The 19,585-nt window shown below is 42.3% G+C and overlaps 1 protein-coding gene across 15 annotated transcripts in view; it reads left to right on the plus strand.

The window, feature by feature from the left end:
• RABGAP1L (RAB GTPase activating protein 1 like) overlaps window positions 1–19,585 on the plus strand; it is a 247,988-nt gene that overhangs the window by 177,710 nt on the left and 50,693 nt on the right. For all 15 annotated transcript variants that reach the window (XM_054834163.1, XM_054834162.1, XM_054834155.1 and 12 more), the window contains one exon: window positions 7,826–7,954. In XM_054834163.1, coding sequence (XP_054690138.1) covers window positions 7,826–7,954 — 129 coding nt within the window. The remainder of the gene's footprint in view (window positions 1–7,825; window positions 7,955–19,585) is intronic.

The following is a 19,585-nucleotide window of genomic DNA, read 5'->3' on the forward strand; positions in this document are numbered from 1 at the left end:
TGGCCTGCAGTTTGCGTGGCATGGTACGGTACAGAGAAGTACGCTTTTATCATTTCTACTGCTGTAGAAAACAGACTCAAACCCACAAAATAGTGACGAAAGGTGAAGTCAGTACCCAGTCCTAGCTGAGTCTGCTCAACTAAACCTGGCTCCAGGTCGGAGGCACGCTTGGTCAGTGGCCTTGTACACCAGAGCGTCATTCTGATGCGATGCGTGTGAAGTCAGCTCTTTACTGATCCCATCCCATTTTCTAGTGGCACGGTGCCTTTCCTTTATTTCCATACCCTGTGCAGTCCTATACGTGGTTCCATATAGTGACCTGTCTTGCATCTGCGCTGCGCTACTGAAACCTCTCTCCGTGTTCTGCAGTACGCTCACGTAAGCGAGTGTGCTCTGCGTGTTATAGAATGTTCAGTGTTTTAAAAAAAAAAAAAAAAAAAAAAAGTGGGTGGCTGAACCAGCGTGTCCCTGCGTTGTGGGATGTCAGGTAAAAATAAAAACCCTGCAAGCTCGGTGATTGCTAGGAAAGTGCAGATGAATTTGGATACCTATGGTCACTTGTAGAATCGGGTGTAGTGCCTGTCGTAGGGACTAATAACACATGGTTGGATGTGTAAGCGTTACTCCAGTTTACCTCCGAGTGTACCTAAAGACTCATCCAGCCCATCGTGCTGCTTTAGTGCTGATGGGTCTCTTGGGCAAGGACTGCCAAATCATTCTGAATTGGTTTGTGATGAGCTCTTAAGGAAAACAGAGACAAAACCACTGAGCTCTTTTTCACTTGACTTAATCAGGCTTTGTATCTGGCCCTCCAGCTGGAGAATACCAGGAAATTCAGCATACTTCATCACCCAGGCAGCTTAGCTTTGCTGAATGACATAGTATTATTTATTAAAAAAGGAAAAAAAATAAAGGGAGGGGGAAGGCAAAACAATACAAATAATGCTTGTGTTATTAGGGAGTTTCGACTTGTGGAGTCAGTGTGATTTCCTGTCGGGTTTTATTAGCTAAATATACCTCTTCTGATGTATATCCCTTCTGACATACACCCCTTCCGTAGAGGAGGAGAGACTGTGTTTCTGATGATTCTTTAAAAATGAGAAATCTCTGAGGACCAAGAATTTGTACTCTAATCAGAACTGAAGGTACTTCAAAACCTCGGTGTTTTGTAAAATTTAAGAACTAGATTCTTTTTTACGTGCCTAAGCTTCTCCTTCTGCTGTGGTTTTAGGAATAAATGCCTAGGACGGGCAGAACATATACCATTGTAGTGTTATGTGAGAAATATAATCTATAACCTTTCTGCCAGCCTTGGAAAGATTCACATCACCTACTCACTGCATCAGCTAACTGCAACGACGGGCAAGTGAAACAGCACTGATTCTGTGTGGGTTTATCCCTTTGGGATGACGCTGGGTGGATGGAGCTAGTGGATTTTGTGTTTGCGCTTATCCACATTCATCGGTATCGTACGTGGCAGAATTAACGTTGCCTTTGTAAGTCTGGGGCTGCATAGAAACGCAGTGGTGAAATTTTGAGCAGAGCGGTACTACTGGGTGTACACAAGATTACTGCTGTATTGATGGATGCCAACTCATTGCGCGCAAAACCAAAGCTATTTTTTTTCCATTATGCTTTTGTGCCAAACAGTGTTTTACAGAGAGCGCAGATTTTATTTAGGAAAAACTGGTTTTGACAGTATAGCTTTCGCAGTAAAGAAACGGACAGAAGCGATGCCAGCAAAAGGAGTCTTTTGATTTATTGTGCTAGAAGTGCGTGCCAGCGTCACTGTAGCAGCGTAGCATTACCCACCAAACTTTCCCAGGCCTGGATCCCAAGTTTATCCACCCTCGCGCTCCTTGGCAGCCCAGAAGGTCAACTCCATCCTCTTGGAGTCATGGAACTGCCGTCAGGGCCGCGGCTCGCGGCTAAGGGCAGCGCAAAGCCGTGCAATGCGCGGCACTGCAGTCTTGTTGCTACCCGTGGAAGAGGAACTATCAGGTTAGAAGGAATAGCTGGCGTACCGTGATTTTGCGTTGCATACCTTCTTAAAAGAACTTAAAACCCCATCTGTAGGTGTTATAGATTCAATATTATGTTCTGAGAAATTAGTGTGATGATACTTGTAAACCTTTTGAGTTCACCAGTGGCAAATGAAATAGTGGAGTAGAGTACGGCCAGAATCTTTGCAGCCTTTGCCTTGGTCTTGTACCTGACGCATCTTCATTAAAGTGTAAAATACGCGGTTTATGCTCACTGACATTGGATAGAAATTATAAATATATGTACTGTATACATAGACTTCTGTGGAAATTAGTAATTTGTATCTGTTTGTATGAAGGAGGAAGAATTAACTTAAGGACGCTTCTTCCGCTGTCTTAGTTCCCAGGTGGGAGTAGGAGGTTTAGTTGATACAGTCAGTAATAAATGAGACTGCAGAATTAATAATTGAAGTCGGAGAAATTAAATTAAAGAAAAAAGCCAGGGCTTTGTCCTTTGTCTTAATCACATTTTCCTAAATATTTTGGGCAAAGTAGTAGTAACATTATTTACTTAAATGATGTTAATTTTGATTTTTTTTTTTTTTTAGTCTCTCAAATTCCACTCCTGGTTCGTTTTTTTTTTTTTTTTTTGAACATTTGCAGTTTTCCAGAACTTTACCTTTAGATTTGAAAACTTTGCTAGTACTTGTGGGAAAGGGCTTTTCCTTAGTTTCAACTAATCCATATAAGATTATTTTATGGATATATTATATTCATAAACCCATCTATTTTATGAATATTTATGAATATATTGAAATACTTAAGAGGTGTGGGAAGGACATTTGAGGGCATATTTAGTCAAACCTAAAAGGCAAGCTGAGACTTTTGGTCTCAGTGAGTTTCCTCTTTTGCCTGGTTTTAAAAATATATTTTCACCTAAACTATGATTATTTGAAAATTACATCTAGAATCATAAAAAATGTCCTGAAGTCTCTGAGTGCACAAAAATGCAACGTACCTGCCAAACTTTAATAATTGGTTCATTAAACTTACGAATGGTTTAGCGAAATAAATTGTTCAGGAGTTCTACAGGCTGTGACGCGATCTAACGAATTTACAAATCTCTGCCTGGCAAACAGCTGCCAAAGGTTCCTGAAATGTCTTTATGACTTACTGATTAAAATCACAAAATGTCAAGAAATGTGAATCTTAGGATGTCAACATTGCTTTTTTTTTTTAATTTTTTTTAATTTTTTTTAAATTTTTTTTTGTACTGCATATATATACACACACACACTGGTTTTATGTTGCTTCCTGGTTTTAACCAGGTTAGTTTGCAGCAAATATACAAAGTACGCAACCCGCTTAATGTTGCTTTCAAAATGTTACCTTGATTTCTTGTGCTTTTAATAGTGAGACTAATTTTTTTGATCAACAGATTATTTTAAAGAAATTAAAATAGTTAGCGAAGTAGAAAGAGCCGAACAGAGCAGGCTTTACCACTCATGAAATTATCCAATGTGATGGTTTATAATTTTTTGTAACTATAATCTTAGTTCAGCAAACTCTTTCACATAATTCTTATTTCCACAATTCACCATTATTCTTATAGGATTTTCATTGTCTAAAGATTTTTTCAGGCAAAATTCTCAATAGTTACAATTTTTTGCGAATAATTTGTTTGGGGGCTGTTAAAATATTATTATAACAGTGATACAAGCAGAAGCCTAGGAGAATTAAATCTGACTCTAAATGTTTTACATATCATTCCTGTTTTTCTGACATATTTGCCTCCATCTTTTTTTGTATTTATTTTTAAATGAAGTGCTATGGACATAATGGATAGGTACATCTGCTTTTCTAAAGTTTGGCAAGGTAATTTAATTGTTGATTATTACATTATTTTCTGGGGTTTTTTTCTCCTCTAAAATACATTCCAAAATGCTCAATGCATTACGTTCATTTAAGAAAAATAAATTAAGTACAAAATTAAAAGAAAAATGTCTAGCTAGGACCTCTAGAAAGAATACTTGTTTACAATTAGGATAGCTCAGCTCCTAAAATAATACTAAAACTTTGGCAAAAAGTGTGTTTGGTGTTTGGTTTACGTCCAGAAGTCTTAACTGAAAACACCCTCCCACTCTGTTGGAAGCACGCAGGAGCCAGCCTGCCTCGGAGATTACGCGTCTTCCCGCATCGCAGTATCTGAGCACCTTCTCCATAGAACCAAGAACAGCAGCAAAATGGGTTTTACCGGCTGGCTGGTGTCCCTTTGCTCCCGGGGTCAGAGCTGCGCTCGGGGCCGGGTCTCGGAGGAGGATGGCGTGAGGAAGAGGACGGGACTGGAAGTGCAGGAGAGCTTGTTTCCAAAGAAGGCAGATTTGCAGTGTCACAGGGAAATGTATTTGAATTGTACAGTGGTCCCAGCTGCACAGTTTCTCAGGGGAGAAATCGCTTTGAAGTAAGCTGGTTATCAACCCCGATCCTGATTTTTCATCAGCGTTACCCTGCTGAACTTGCCCCGGAGGGGCTCGGCTGCCAGCATGGGCTGTGCCTGTATGCCGGGCTGCGGCCACCGCGCTCTACAACTTCAACAGAGCCCCTTGGGGATGTGAAACACTGATCTAGTCTTGAGTGTGGCAAAAGCACACATAACCTCAGTAAAACGTGTCCAGGAGAAAGAAATTATGACGTTAGGAAGAGGAAGCATTGGCCATAGCTGCGTTCAGGAGTGGGTCTGATTCATGAGGTACCCGACTGCACCGACTTTCTGTCAGCGCTACATCAGTCTTGTCTGATTGAGTCTCAGCCAAACAGTCCTCCTGCCAAATTTTCGTTGACAGAATCAGATGTGATAGTTTGTAAAGCTGAACATTTCTCATCAGCATCCTGAAGGCAGCTTTTCTTGGGTCCCTGCAGTGCTGACCCAGCAGCTTCCTTGGCCGTGAATGAGGGGAGTATCAAGTAGATCTTGAGAGAACTCGGAGGATTTTGATGACAGAAAGTTGTCTGCCTTAAAAATGCTGCGGTCATGGGGAAACGGATCTGCTGAAGCTACTCCAGTTGTATTTGGAGTTTTCTCGCTCTTTCCTTGTGATTAATGTAGCTAAAAATGTAGCTAATGTAGCTGCATGACAAGGGAGGGGATGCTCCTCCTCTACTCTGCTCTGGTGAGACTTCCCCTGGAGTACTGCATCCAGCTCTGCAGTCCCCAGGACAAGAAGGACCATGTCCTGTTAGAGGGTCACCAAAACAACCCAAGGGCTGGAGCACCTCTGCTATGGAGATGGGCTGAGAGAGTTGAGGTGGTTCAGCCTGGAGACGAGAAGGCTCCAGGGAGACCTTAGAGCCCCTTCCAGTCCCTGAAGGGGCTCCAGGAAAGCTGGAGAGGGACTGGTGACAAGGGCAGGGAGTGACAGGACAAGGGGAATGGCCTGAAGCTGCAGGAGGGGAGATCTGGATGAGATGTGAGGCAGAACTTCTTCCCTGTGAGGGTGGTGAGGCCCTGGCACAGGTTGCCCAGAGAAGCCGTGGCTGCCCCTGGCTCCCTGGCAGTGTTCAAGGCCAGGTTGGATGGGACTTTGGGCAACCTGGGCTGGTGGAGGGTGTCCCTGCCCATGGCAGGGGGTGGAACTGGATGGGCTTTAAGGTCCCTTCCAACCCAAACCAGTCTGGGATTCTGTGAAAATTACTATGGAGTGCCCAGTAGGGTGTACAATATAATAATCTCCAAAAATACGTAGGTAAACATGCACAACATAGATTTTGTCCTTTTAGGCTCTTGATTGAGGAAATCGAAGGGCGTATTGCTGTGCCCATTCCCAAAGTGAAAGACTGGGCACAGAGCAGTGATGGTTATCAGCGTTTGGGTGGCACACCTCTGATGCCAGCTCGTGCTCTCCACCATCAAAGATGCGGGATAACCCTGAGGATACCCCCTTAACTTCTGTTGCTGTCCCAAGTTTGGTACATAATTTAAAACCCCTTCTCCCTTCCCTCACTAAATAAAAGTTTGGGAAAATTGCTATTTTTGATTGACCTTCTGGGTCGGCAGCTCTACCGTTTTCAGCAGAAATGTGGAATATGTCGGGGTAGGTTTGAGTATTACTGTTCTGTATCTGCAGCACCAGTTTTCTTTGGGAAACAACGTTTTTGTACCTTTAAGAAGGGCTTTTACATAGCAGACATAATTGTTTTCATGTAAATGAACTAGTGATGCTAGTTTGTAGGGTGCGTAGGGAGGATTCATAAAGTAAAATTTTCCCTGCATGGTAGTGATAATTGTATTTTTTTTTTATTTTGCTAAATTTAACACCCAAGAGAAAGAATAATAATGATCGAGTCTCGCCTCTTGCATGTCAAAGGCTGCACAGTTCTCCCAGTTCTCCCTGTGTGATGCCAAATCTCTTGTGTTTGGCTGAAGCGTGTTTTTTTGGAAAGAAGTTATCTGAAATTGGAGGCAGCAAAGGATTTTGAGTGGATGAGAATATGGTTAAGAATCAAACTTTGAAACTATGTGGATGTAACATACCTACTGCATACAGCAAGGCAAAAAATGCCAGATGACCTGGTTTTGCTCAGTCTCGGGTGGCTCAGCACCACTCCTCCCTCTAACAAGTTGGACATGGACCGCTCGGGGGTCACGTAACTAGTTAGCATGCCAGGGTCTCGTTCATTAGCAGAATTAACCGCACAAATCGCTCCACCAACTAAGAACGGCCATGCACCACCACCCGTGGAATCGAGAAAGAGCTCTCGGTCTGTCAGCCCTGTCCGTGTCCGGGCCGGGTGAGGTTTCCCGTGTTCATGAGAAAGGGGAGGATGCACACGTGAAAATGCTGGCGTGGTACCGGGGGAATTCATTCAGCAGTCACCTTAACCAAAGGCACCTCTGCTGCTCCTGAGGCAGTTGTAGTAATAACACTGCGATACACAGCGCCGGTCTCCATGATGCTACTCTGTATGTTGACACATTTTTCTTCACTCTTTTCTGGGTTGAAGATCTTGAAATTCACATTTTTTGAGATGACATCCTCAATATCTGCTCTGGACAGACAGTTTCTGTGAACCTTTTAAAGGAACCATCCCAAGGCTTGGTGTTTCAAATCTATTGAATTTCTTGGTGTAGTTCTTGGTAAATCCGAAGATGAATACATTTGTCCCTGTGAATCACGTTACTCCGTCGGCAGCAGAACTGGATTAATGTTGAATGTTTAACGTTTTCTGACCTGTTAGGCTTGGTACCACGCTGAGAGGTACGGTATTATGAGAGATGTAGAAATAAGCATGTAAAACATTTTCTGGCACTGTGTTCTTTGAGAAATTGTGTCACAGACTTCTGCACATTGACTTGCTGATGCCTCTTGTGAGTCATACGCATTTCTGCTTCTGCTGTTCATGTCTGCAACCATATGTATCTCTATATACATTGTCTTTTTAGGGCAGCAGTATGAGAATCAGCAACGGTCTAATGCGCAAGCTCTCGAGAAAATATTTTAAATTCTCCTAGGTTTTTGTCGTTCGTTTGGTTTTTGGTTTTCTCCTCGCTGAGCGACATCTTGACAGGGCTGAGCCAGAATCCCTTTCTCACCCTGCAAGTATAGAAGGCTACAATACATTAATGCGTTACCGTCCTCTGATTGTGCTGCTCTGCCCGCGGTTCCTTGATATGCTGTAGCCTCTGCTTTACGAGATACAGGTTACAGCGCTGATTTCAAGGAGGATGTTTTTGAGCTAATGTGAATATTGGTGGTTTGGAATGCGTTCAGTAAATGACAAATCCAGTAAAAGACCATGACTGCGTGTTCTCAGTGTTTACAGTAGTTCCCTGTGTTTAATTGCAGACCTCAAAAGAGGACCTTCTACAGGCTGATTTTGAAGGAGCTTTAAAATTCTTCAGGGTTCAGTTGCCCAAGAGGTACAGAGCTGAAGAGAACGCCAGGAGACTGATGGAACAAGCTTGCAACATAAAGGTAGGGCTGGTCTTCATCTCTTCTCATTCACTCAGGGTTTTTACAGGAAAAGTAGCAGTAGCGTGTGGAAAGTAAAGTAGTGAATTCATTAGTTTATTACTTTTTATACCTGTTTGTGTATTTCTACACACGCCCGCATGCACGCTTTTTGTATATAAAGAAAGTAAAGCTCTGAGCTTTTCCCTCTTTTTCTGCTTCGGTACAAGCTAATGATTAAAATACAAAACTGATGCATGATCAAACAAACTGAATTATCAGAACTCGCTAATTCGTGAACTGATTTATAAACAGTGATTACACTGAACCAATTAATCGAACGTATGATAATCATGCAACCAAAGATCAGCTACTATTTATTTGCTGAGCACTGCTGTATAATACAATTGTGTGGCGTTAGAAACTTAGTTTTGTTTGTATATCAAGCTTACCAAGACAGAATATCTTTATATATTCGAACCTATCCCCAAGCCCGTGCTGTCAAAAGGCAGGCTTTGTTGAACGTCTGGAGCGCAAGTATTGGGCTTGTAATGAACGATGGCAAATTAGAGGACTGTCAGGGTTTGAGGATGGAAATCTTCTGTTAAAAATGGCCGCAGAGGTTCATAAAGCTATCATTTGAAAGATCTGCTGGGTTTTCTGGGATTTGTTTTGTTGGAATATGTATAGCTATGGATGGGCTTAACATTTGGTCTTGAAAAAAAGTGCTTTTGTTATTTCTTGGAGTGGAAGAACTGATGGGAAATGTGCGTTTGGTGCGGTCTGATAATGGGCTGAGAACATCCCATCAGAAAGAACGCTCCTCTAACGCTCCACCTTTTTTATATCTCTCTCTCAATATATTTATTAATCTACTCTTGTGCTGCTTAATTTCATAGTTTATTAAGTAAGGGCTTTTTCCATGCTGGTTAAAACTCTGATCTTGTGGAAGAGTGGGGCTTGCTGTACTAACGTTTATTCCAGCTAGAAAAAAAGGTCTGTGCAAAGGTTTTGTTAAAATTGGATTTGACATTTGAGCTCTGCTACTGAAAGAGAGTAGTTGGGAGTAAACGACTACAGTTTGACATTTAGTGTTTAGTCCTTTGCTCAGCTCTTGAAAATGAGTAATTTAAGGATTTACCAAGTACAATAAAATTATATTGTTTACTCTGTGTGTATTTTTCTGATGAGATGTTAAAATAGAAGTCCTCGTGGTACTTTTTGGAAGAGATATGTGCCAGTTTTCTTGAGCCTACCTTTCTCATTTTTGTGCAATATATTACGTGCCACGTGATGATATTTTTCATTAATTTTTCAATTTTTATTGGGTATGTACGTATACGATGCGTTTTGTTGGGAAAGTGTTTTGCAACGTGTTTAAGGCAGATGGTCGGTGCATAGTGCCTTGTACGGGTTCTGCACGTGGGGCCTTTTAAAAGCAGAGAATAGAACCCTGAACTGTTTGTCGACGTGAATGGGACGACAGCTGAAGGATTTGACCGTGGATCCACTGCCTGTGCAGGATTTTGCACATTCTGCATTCCAGCCCGCAAGAGAAAAGTACAGATGAGTACAGCAGACATGGAGTCAAGGCATTCTCCTGCGCGTTATGGAAGTACATGGCGATTAGTAGGAATTTTTGGAACGGAGGGAGAATTCAGGGCCAACACCTGGGGTTATCAGGAATGGGAAAACCGAGAAGATTCAAGTTACCTTCTGCTCTGTTAGTAACACCCCACCCTTGTACGGAGTGTAATTGAGAGTTGGGTTCTGCTAACTCACTGGGCGTGCAACTCGTTCCTCATTCAGATGTAAGACACAGGAGAGGATCTAAATTGTGTCCTGAACAGTCTTGATAGTTAAGCTAGGAATAGCTAAGCCCACGGAGAGGAGTGTTCCGAAGCTCAGAGCCTTTTAGTTAAGGTTGTTGTCAGGGTTAATGGCATAGTCAGGAAAGTCAATCTAAATAGAGGAGGCTCTGAACGTAGGTGGTGTATTTAAAACAGTGAAAGTGTGAAAGACTCCAGGAACTTAACATGAGGAAACTCAGTGCAAGACCTTACTGCAGGGGAGGGTGATATTTACTTTCAATGAATCTCTTCTCACTTGCACTCCTGTCATAGATGCCACTCCTACGGGTAGCCATGTGCTCACCAACACCAAGGCTTCTGTCTGGCCAGGATCACTTGCGTGCGATGAGGATGGAAGACAGTGGCTACAAAGTCCTCGCTATGTCTCTTGGGTTCCTCTTGATTGATGACAATAAACTGGCTTTTAGACAAATTTTTTGTACTCTTTAGGAGCCAAACAGTTCTCATGGTGTGGTCTTTTCCCTCAGAAGCTTGCTGGTGGGTGCGGTTGTGGCTCCCAGCGTGTTTTCCTGTTGGCAGAGGTGACATTCTGTAGCTCTGCTGCAGGTCTCTGACTGGCTGGTCATCCCTAGTATGGCCTCACCGGCCTTCTGGTCTAGATGTAGCAAGACATTTCTCATCGTTTGCCGGTTTGACTGCTGTCACTTGTGTCCTTGCTTATCAATACATGAGGTTCTCATCACCCATTCTCTGTAGTGTTTCTTCTGGTACTTCTGCATGCAGATGCTTCCATTCATACTTCCTTCAGAGTGATCTTAGCATTTCTGTTACGTATCCCTACTGAGTGATTATGTGACACCTTGGCTCTGTTAACTCGATGTCCCGCATTAAATTAATGGTTGAACTGACTTCACACTCACAGTTTTTATTTATTTGGATCCACTTTTCTCACTTTTGCCAACTAGAATGTCCTTGGAGAGTCAAATCTGAATCACAGGAACGTAACCTCTGACTGGAGATGGTAGGATCTTTTCTGATAGGCAGAGAAGAAAATCAGCTCATAACGAAGGAGGTGATCGGGAGTAATTAACATGGGTTTATGATGTAAATCATGCTTAACCAACCTGATAGCCTTCTGTGATGAGATGACTGCCTTGATGTATAGGTGAGAGCTGAGGATGTTGTTTATCTCAAGTACAGCAAGTACAGACACTGTCTCCCATAACATCCGTATAGACAAACTGATGAAGTATGGTCTAGATAAGTGGACAGTGACGTGGACTGACATGTGGTTGAATTGCTAGGTTCAAAGGGCTGTGATCAGCAGCAGGATGTCCAGTTGGAGGCCAGTCATTAGTGTTGTACCTCAGAGGTTGATAGTGTGACCAATACTGCTTCGCCTCATTAATGACCTAAATGATGGAGCTGAGAGCAGCCTCAGCAAGTTTACAGATGACACAAAGCTGGGAGGAGTGGCTGGTGGACCGGATGGGTGTGCTGCCATCCGGAGGGACCTTGACAGGCTGGAGAAACGGGCCGGCAGGAATCTCATGAAGTTCAACAAAGGGAAGTGCAAGGTCCTGCAGCTGGGAGGAACAACCCCAGGCACCAGTACCTGGTGGGGCCAGCCGGCTGGAAAGCAGCTTGACAGAAAAGGACCCGGGGGTCCTGTGGACACCAAGTTGGACATGAGCCAGCCCTCAGCCCTTGCTGCAGAGAAGACCTGTGGTATCCTGGGCTGCACTGGGAGGAGAGTTGCCAGCAGGTCAAGGAAGTGATCCTTCTCCTCTACGCAGCAGTGGTGAGACGCACCTGGAATACTGTGTCTGGGCCTGGTCTCCCCAGGACAAGACATAGCTACAATGGTGAGAGTCTGGTGAAGCGCCATGAAGATGATTTAAGGGACTGGAGCATCTCTCCTATAAGGTGAGGCTGAGAGAGCTGGGGCTGTTCAGCCTGGAGGAGGCTCAGGAGGACCTTGTTGATGTGTATAAATACCTGGTGGGAGGAACTAAAGAAGAGGAAGCCAGGCTCTTCTCAGTGTTGTCCAGTGAACAGACAAGAGACGGTGGGCACAAAATGAAATAAAATAATTTATGTTTCAAAGCTATTTATTTATTTATTAACTCCTGGGGGATCAGACACAGGAACAGGTTGCCTAAGGAGGTTTTGGAATCTCCATCTGTGGAGGTACTCGAAACGTAACTGGTCCTGAGCAACCTGCTGTAGTTAACCTTGCTTCAAGGGGGTCGTTTAGACAAGATGTTCTCCATGTGTCTCTTCCAACCTCAACTATTCTGTGATTCTGTAATTAGATATTATAATAATAGATATTTATTTACAAGCAGGAGCTAATAATTACAGGAGTTGACATGCTCAAATAGGGAATTATGGTCTTGATAATCGTCACTTGAAGAGGTCCCAGGGAATGCAGAGGTTATATGAAGAGTAGTTGTCTGTCTGGTTGAAAGCAGCAAAACTTGTTCTGTTCAAAAAAACCCAAACAAGACCCTTAAACATGTTTTTTTTATTCTGCTGTATGAATTAGGCATTGTGTGTCTTTCAGCTGCTTCTTACTTCTGTATTAGTATTTGTAGACTAAACACCAGATGTTTTTAGAGTAAGTATCACACACTAAGTGCCAGGGAGTATTTTCTTTAGGTTTCTGAGCTAATTGGTGAGACATAAAACCATGAAAATAGAATCATGGTGTGATCAGGTTTCATAGTCTGGCTGTATCTTTCCCAGCATTTCTTTTTATTTGTTCCCACATTACTGCAAAACAAAACAGGACTTTAACATGCAATAAAAATCCACCTCTCCTTGCTTCTTTTTTTGTTTTCTTGAGCTCTAGCTGACATTGTTCTAGAGAAGGCGAATGAAAAAAAAATGGTGTTTTTTCTCCTTAATTTCACAACTTTTGATTTTAACTCATGAGTTCAGGACCTAACACTTGGGTTTTGAAGGTGCTGCATTGCAAATAGTTTTATCATACTGTTTTTAAAACAAAAAGAATTAGCATCAATCTCTCCTTTCGGAACAGCTCTGTAAATACGAAGAAAAAGCTCCTATTAATTACAAATTGTATATAAACTGTGGTAGGGAACGTCTCATTCAATTAAGGATTATCCGTGGTGATTACTCACCAGGTCTGAATTTTGGTCATTTACAAAGTCAGTGGAATTAGAAATAATAGTAGTATTTCCCAGCAGGTGATTGTTGGGTAGCATTCCATGGTTTGGGCGTGTTTTGAACTAATTCATACTGTGAAATAACATGGCCTCAGAAACTTCCCTTTGTTTTTGTCACGCGCGTGTTACGTGCTGTTATGCAAAGTCAGGGTCTCGTTAATACCTGGCTGACGGAGTTTAGCCAACGTTTGCGGAGTACCAGGTATGTTCAGATGGAGGAGACTGAGCCTATGATGGCATCTGCCGAGACTCTTAGGGCAGATAGAGCCCAATATTGCACGCGTTTCCCAGCTCAGGAGCAGTCAGACATAAAGACATAAATTCTCTGAGTAGGGTGTCAGGTGCTAATTTAAGGGTTAATGAAATTTAATAAAAGATGAAAAATTAGATATAATGAATGGAGGATTGTTCTCCTTTGCTTCCTGTTAGTTTTCTAATCTATAAAGACCATACCTTTCATTTTGCAATGGCCTTTACGGAGGGAGGGGCAATTTCATCAGTAGCGATTATGGTTGTGAAAATGAGTTTGGGAATGATAATTTTCTACCTGACCGGAGCAGGCTGTGTATTATGCCTCTAGAATAAGGAATTACCCTAATTTCCTACTTCACAGAATGATTACCAATGCTTTTTGTACTCATGCTTTCGAGGGGGGGTGTGTGTTTCTAATTTTACTCTCTTTACAAGGGATTTCAGAGGTTTTTCTATGTCTCGGGAAGCCCAGTTTGATAAACGAATGAACGAAGAAAGAGCCTATTCTAGATGAATGAAGGATAAGCTTAATGGTGCTATTTTATTAAAACAACTAACACATTCTACATACTCACTAAATCCGCCTCAGTTGCCTTTTGCACCTCGTAATGTGATTTCTCTTGTAGAGATCTGTGTATCCTAAAGAAATCGTACTGTCCTTGGATTTTAATATGGGACGCCCATCACCTCTATGCTTACACCTGACTCCGGTCAGTTGAGGTGCAGAATGGGAGAAATTAAGTCTCATTGGGGGATTTTCTCCCTCTGAAAATTTCCTGGTTTTACATGGCTCAGGGATTACGGTGAGTCCTTTTCTCATCTTCCACCACCACCAGTGGCAGGAAGGACCTGGTATATTGAAGTTCTTCTAAGAGGAGCTTCTAAAGCACGTAAATCTCTTCCGTCTTTGGAGGAAATGAGGCTCCCCAGCAGACCCAGTGGTGTTACGGGGTTGCTACTCTCAGCACTTTAGGTGAGAGAGGCAAATGACCTTGAGAAAAAAATGTGCCTTTTTCAATGCAAACACACACGTTTCTGTCACGGGTTGCTGTACCAACAGGGTCGTTGATGCCTGCTGAGCACAGCCCCGGCTGTGGCTTGTACCAGGACCCTTCTGTGGCTCATGGAGAATAGCTCTACTAGCAGAGACAAAAAAATAAAGGCGAAGGTAGCAGGAGCTGTGCTAAGCTTTGTCTCATTTCAGAATTGTTCTTTGTATAGTTTTAAAACAGATTTAATAATGTTGCTATTTAAATGTTTTGAATTCAAACCACTGTTTTGAAGCTCATGGCTTACTGGTGTGGGTGAATTACTTTATTCACACCTCTGTTGCTGTTTTATCTGGAAGCAATTTTTTGCAGGCATGGTTTAACAGAGTTATATATTGATTTATGTGAATTTCAATGTAAAGGAGTAAAAATAACTCGCTCTCTTCTCTCTAGTGCACCCTCTCTCTTTGTATTTATACGTATATATGTGTATTGATCTAGGTACTTGGAGTTTTTTTGCTATGGTAAGAGGTGGTAAGACAACAGAAAAGCAAAGGAGATAACTGCAGAAAGGCCCTGAAGCCACACAAGCCTTTTATTCCTTTGGTTCTACCAGTGATGTATCTAATTAATCTTCCTATATAAAGGACAGGGAAAAAATTGCTCATTTATCAACTTCTCAAGAAAAGGCCAAACCAAATTGAAAAGAATTGTGTTTAGATCTATAGAAAACCCTGCTGTGCCTGTATGAGATTTCTTATTAAAAGCCAATGATCAATTCCACTTGCTATGTCTGCACCGTTATCTCCGAAGTGCAGGATCCCATTGTCATTGTAAGGAGGGTTGTGATTTTTAATGCCTGCTGTGGCGTCAGCTTCCTCCTTTCTGCTTGGCTTTGTGCTATAGTACAGCGCAATGAACTGGCACCTGAAAATCAGATTGAAGTGCCTACAGCGGAACTGGGCGTTCAATATTATTGTCATCTTGGTAATAAGTGTTAACAATATAGAAAGTGCCGTGCATTTTAAAAAAAAAAAATCAGCTTCAGCCATGAAATATTTATTTATTTGAACTCTACATATCTGGCTTTCCAGCGAGCAGACATGTTGCCTGGTTGTGAGGTTCTATTTTCATGGTGTTTAAGTATTAGTAAAACTGTTCAGTTGTTTTGGCTTTGGGTTTTTTTCTCATTTGCTCTGAGTTGACATTGTAAATGAAACCAGGTATATTGTTAACTTTTATCAACAGGGAAAGAATATGATTTTATTACTAATAATTAAATATAATCACATTTTAACCATCTAAAGTAGCTTTGCGACCCGATTACAAATATTTTGTGTCCTTGTAGTAGTCATTTGTTGGCGTGTGTGCTTGTACTTCCACGAGTAATGGCATCAACGAGAACAGTGTCGAAGGTAAGGATCTTTAAAGAACTATAAAAGTTTGAAGTGGAAAATTGGATAGAAGTATTTGTTGTATCCCCAGCAACTGTATCGCAGCACGTGCCGTGATGAGATTTGCCCTCAGTATCAGCGGTTGAATTCAGTAAGGTGAGGGTGACACCTGAAAACTGTTCCGTGGTCCAGCAGGCCACCTAAACTCGTGTTCAGCCTTGTGCTGTCAGCAGCCATGGCTTTTCCTGTTCAGAACCGAAGAAGGAAAGTGTACTCAGAAGGTCTTTTGGCTTAAGCTTCTTGAATCTGGCTCTTTCCTCCTGGATGAATAACGGCTCCTTTCCATCCTTGGTTCTGAAAATAGTACAGAGGGCAATAGATGAAGGTGGCAGGGAGTCGCACTGTTTGACAGTTCTGTCTTCTGCCATCTTTGCCATGATTTGTCTAAAGTAACTCAACTCTGAAAATTTTTCCTAAGCTGAATTGGGCACATTCAAATCCCAGATGCAGGTTAGCTGGAGGATTGACTAACCTCCTATGCAGTGACACGTTAAAATGTTCTGTACAAAGTTTTCTGCCTCCAGTTGTCTGTACGTCAAGCAGCAGAGTGTCTAGAGTTACTATTGTCAGCATAGTAGTCATCTTAGTTGTTCTTTAGAAGAGAAAGTCTAAACTTGCTCTTCCTTTGAAGGAAACAAACCCAGGAACTTGTAACTGATTTTCTGAGGGATGCCTTGAGTTTGAATAAGGAGAAAGACTGTGGTGATGGTGCTCGGCAGGTTTGCAGTACCTCTTGTTCTCACAGTAAGGTGATAGCCTTTTTGAAGACACTTCTGTGAAGCCAAAGAGGCTGCAGAGGAAGAATAAATATATCCCAGGATCAGCACTTGGGACCATAATTAAGAGGAACAAAGCCACAGGTTTTCACATTTTGTGGAGACAGACATGTAGGTAAAGATGCAGAAATGCCTAGAAGCGAGCCCTGTGCCCCGTATTTATGTTGGCCAAGAAGTCTTCCTTGAAATTGTCTTCAGCATCAACAAAACTGTTCAGACTCAAGATGGAGAAATCTCCCTGGAGGTGAAAACCCATCTGTGCTTCTCTTGGCCCTCTTTCAAGCAGTCAGATCTGAGGAAACAGGTATCATCTCAGCAGTAAGTCCACAGGGGTCATTCAGAGGAAATCTATTTCTTCACATACAAAAGACCCTGGGCCATAATGCTGCAACCCTTGCTAGCCTAAGTCTTTGTGTTGTCTGTGACAACTCTTTTTTAAAACTGCATCTCCCTGAAGAGTCTTGCTTCTTTTTTTTTTTTTTTTTTTAACAAGTCAGTTCCTGTGACCAAAGGAACCCTGTATTCTCCTCCTTGACCAGTGAGGGAAGAAGCTCTGTTGTCTACTGGGAGTTCAGTGCCCACAAAGAGAATTATCTTTTATTTCTACGCCTAGAAATCTTAGAATCTGTGCATTTGGAAGAGATTGCATTTGGGCAAAAAATTTCAAGCTGCCTTGTGTCATATTTGATCAGCTTTTCTGATATGTGTCTTTCTCAGAAATGCTGTGGTTATTTTATTTCTACAGGTGTTACAGAATTTAAAGCTTAGGTTATTGGAAAAACAGGTCATGACTATGTTACGGAAAGCCCAGGTAATCCAGAGCCAATGGCTACAGCATGCGGTGGCTTGGGGAAAAAACCAGTGATTTGTTCTCAGTATAGTGCAGAGAACAGTTGGGACCAGACATTTGTTTCATTTCATTTGGTTTTTGACAGATGAAATGAGGTGACAAATTCTGAAGCACCAACCTGCACGGAGACCTAAAGCTAAACTTAAAAATAACGGGGGGAAGGCAAAGGCTAACAGCGTTTCCTCTTCCCCCCTCAGAGCTTTTGCAAATAAACAAAGAAAAGACATTGGGGACAGTGTCGTCAGGCATTTTTGCTTGTGTGTGATTTCTCAGGCACCTGCAGTTAAATTTCTCTGCTTTGAAAATAAGCGAACGAACAAAACTAATTATAGAACGCTGGCTGTATGCATTTTATAAATGCAGAGCTCTGCAGTGACAGTAGCTTTTAGAACTGAAGTCCCTATGAATAACTTTCCATTACAAACCCCAGGTATTATTTTTGCCATTATTGGTACTGTTCACAGCTGAAGTCAGTGAGTTGGTACTTGACTGTTACCTAAGCAGTAGATAGCTGCTGAAGTAGGAGTTTAGCTGGGTGCTTCGTAAGGGCAATATTCACGTGTTTAGGACCTCCTTATCACTTTGGTTGAGGTATCTCTGGTTTCTTGCAGTTAATTGCTTTTATTTTTACCATATTATTGCTTTGTTTATCTTGTGGAGAGTAAGTAGTGTAGTAAACACAGGGCTAAATTGTTTACGTTGTTTAATTTGTTTGTGTTTGGACATGAATAAATTATCTCATGCTGGTAAACAGAGGTGAAGAGCTGTACGCCAGAGGCTTTGGAGAATCCAGTGAAAGTGCTCTATAGAAACGTCCTAATATATTTATCTCCATTTACAGAGCTGTTTAATTTTATTTAAGAATGACGGTGTGCCAGTTTACTCTTTCACAAACTTTGAAATAGCGCTGTGGCATTTGGCTGTTTCGTATTGTTTACACCTGAAATAATGCCTTCGTAAATGATTACTTTTCATGCAGTACTGTGACCACCTGAGCAGAGAAGCGCCAACCCGTTGCCACATCCGGCAGGCTCTGTCTGAAGAAGTTCATTACGCTCATTGCTGTTTCAGATGGGCACCCACCACCCTACTGATGAGTTGTGGAACCTGTGCGGGGGATGACAGGTTCCTTCTCCTCTTTGCTCACACTTCCCCACAGTCCTTATCTCTGGGACAAAAATTAAAATGATAGGAAAAAGTTAAAAACGCATTATTGTGGGTCTGTTTGCTGGGAAGCCTTGACCGTGTATCTGATTTTTCTATTTGATTGTTCAAGCAGCAGATGAAGATTGACTCCTCGTTATGTTGTCGTATCTGTTTATTATTCTTCCAGCTTCCTTTGCTTAATTAATGCCATTTCCTTGACAATAATTCTTAACCAGAATTCGATTCTGCAAGTGAACTTAGTCAAAAACCATGAAAAAAACAGAAAATCTCATCTCCAAGTAATTAATCAGCATAATAAATAATCCCTTAAATCTGGAAGCATAGGCACGCGTGCAGTGTGCGTGCACGGTGTGTCAGGTTGAGTCACCACTGACTGCGACAGCAGAGCCGCAAACTCTTCCGCTTCAGCAGGTTGCACCAACCTGGAGGGGGTCCGCAGCGCTCCCTTCCCAAATGAGAAATACAGCTGCACTTCCACGTAGGTAAACACGCGGCGCCTGACGTAGCTTGGAGAGGCTCGGAGGTTAAGGCTTTGACCTCCGAAAAAAATAATAATGAACCTATAGTTGAAGTTCTTAGCAGAGTCAAGTGATTGGCTGAACAGCTCTTTTTTCGTCTCAGAAATCCTGTTGTTAACCCGTAGCTTAGAGCACGAGATCAATGACCTTATCGTCCGTCCTCATGAGGAACAATTTCAGGGCAGTCTGAGTAAGCCACCCGATTGTGCCGCCCGGGCTGCTCCGTCTTTACGCAGTGGGGAACATTGATTATATTTCAGCTAGTCAAGAGCAGTGGAAGAAATTGGAAATGGATCAGGGCTTTGATCCCTAACTGCCTAACGAGAATACATTGTTCTGCTTGCTCCCGCGCTCCCCGAAGGCAGCTTGTTGCAAGCTGCTGTAGTCAGTAACGCCTGCGCCTTCTGATAAACTATTTTCCCCACTTTGGGCGCTTTTCCCACTGTCAATGACACACGAAAAATTTATTGTCAGGCTGTTAGTTTTGATGACTTTGCAATCTACCTGACCTGTCAGAGATGAGAAAAAAGATATTTCATCACCCTGTCACTGCTGCATTACTTTAAAATTTTAAATAGTCCTGAATATAGTAAGTGTCATTTCTTTCTCCATGAGGGAGAAATGAAAGGGGGCTCTCGTGCTGAAAG

Source organism: Grus americana, chromosome 8 (assembly GCF_028858705.1).
Source record: "Grus americana isolate bGruAme1 chromosome 8, bGruAme1.mat, whole genome shotgun sequence".
NCBI classification, from domain to species: domain Eukaryota; kingdom Metazoa; phylum Chordata; class Aves; order Gruiformes; family Gruidae; genus Grus; species Grus americana.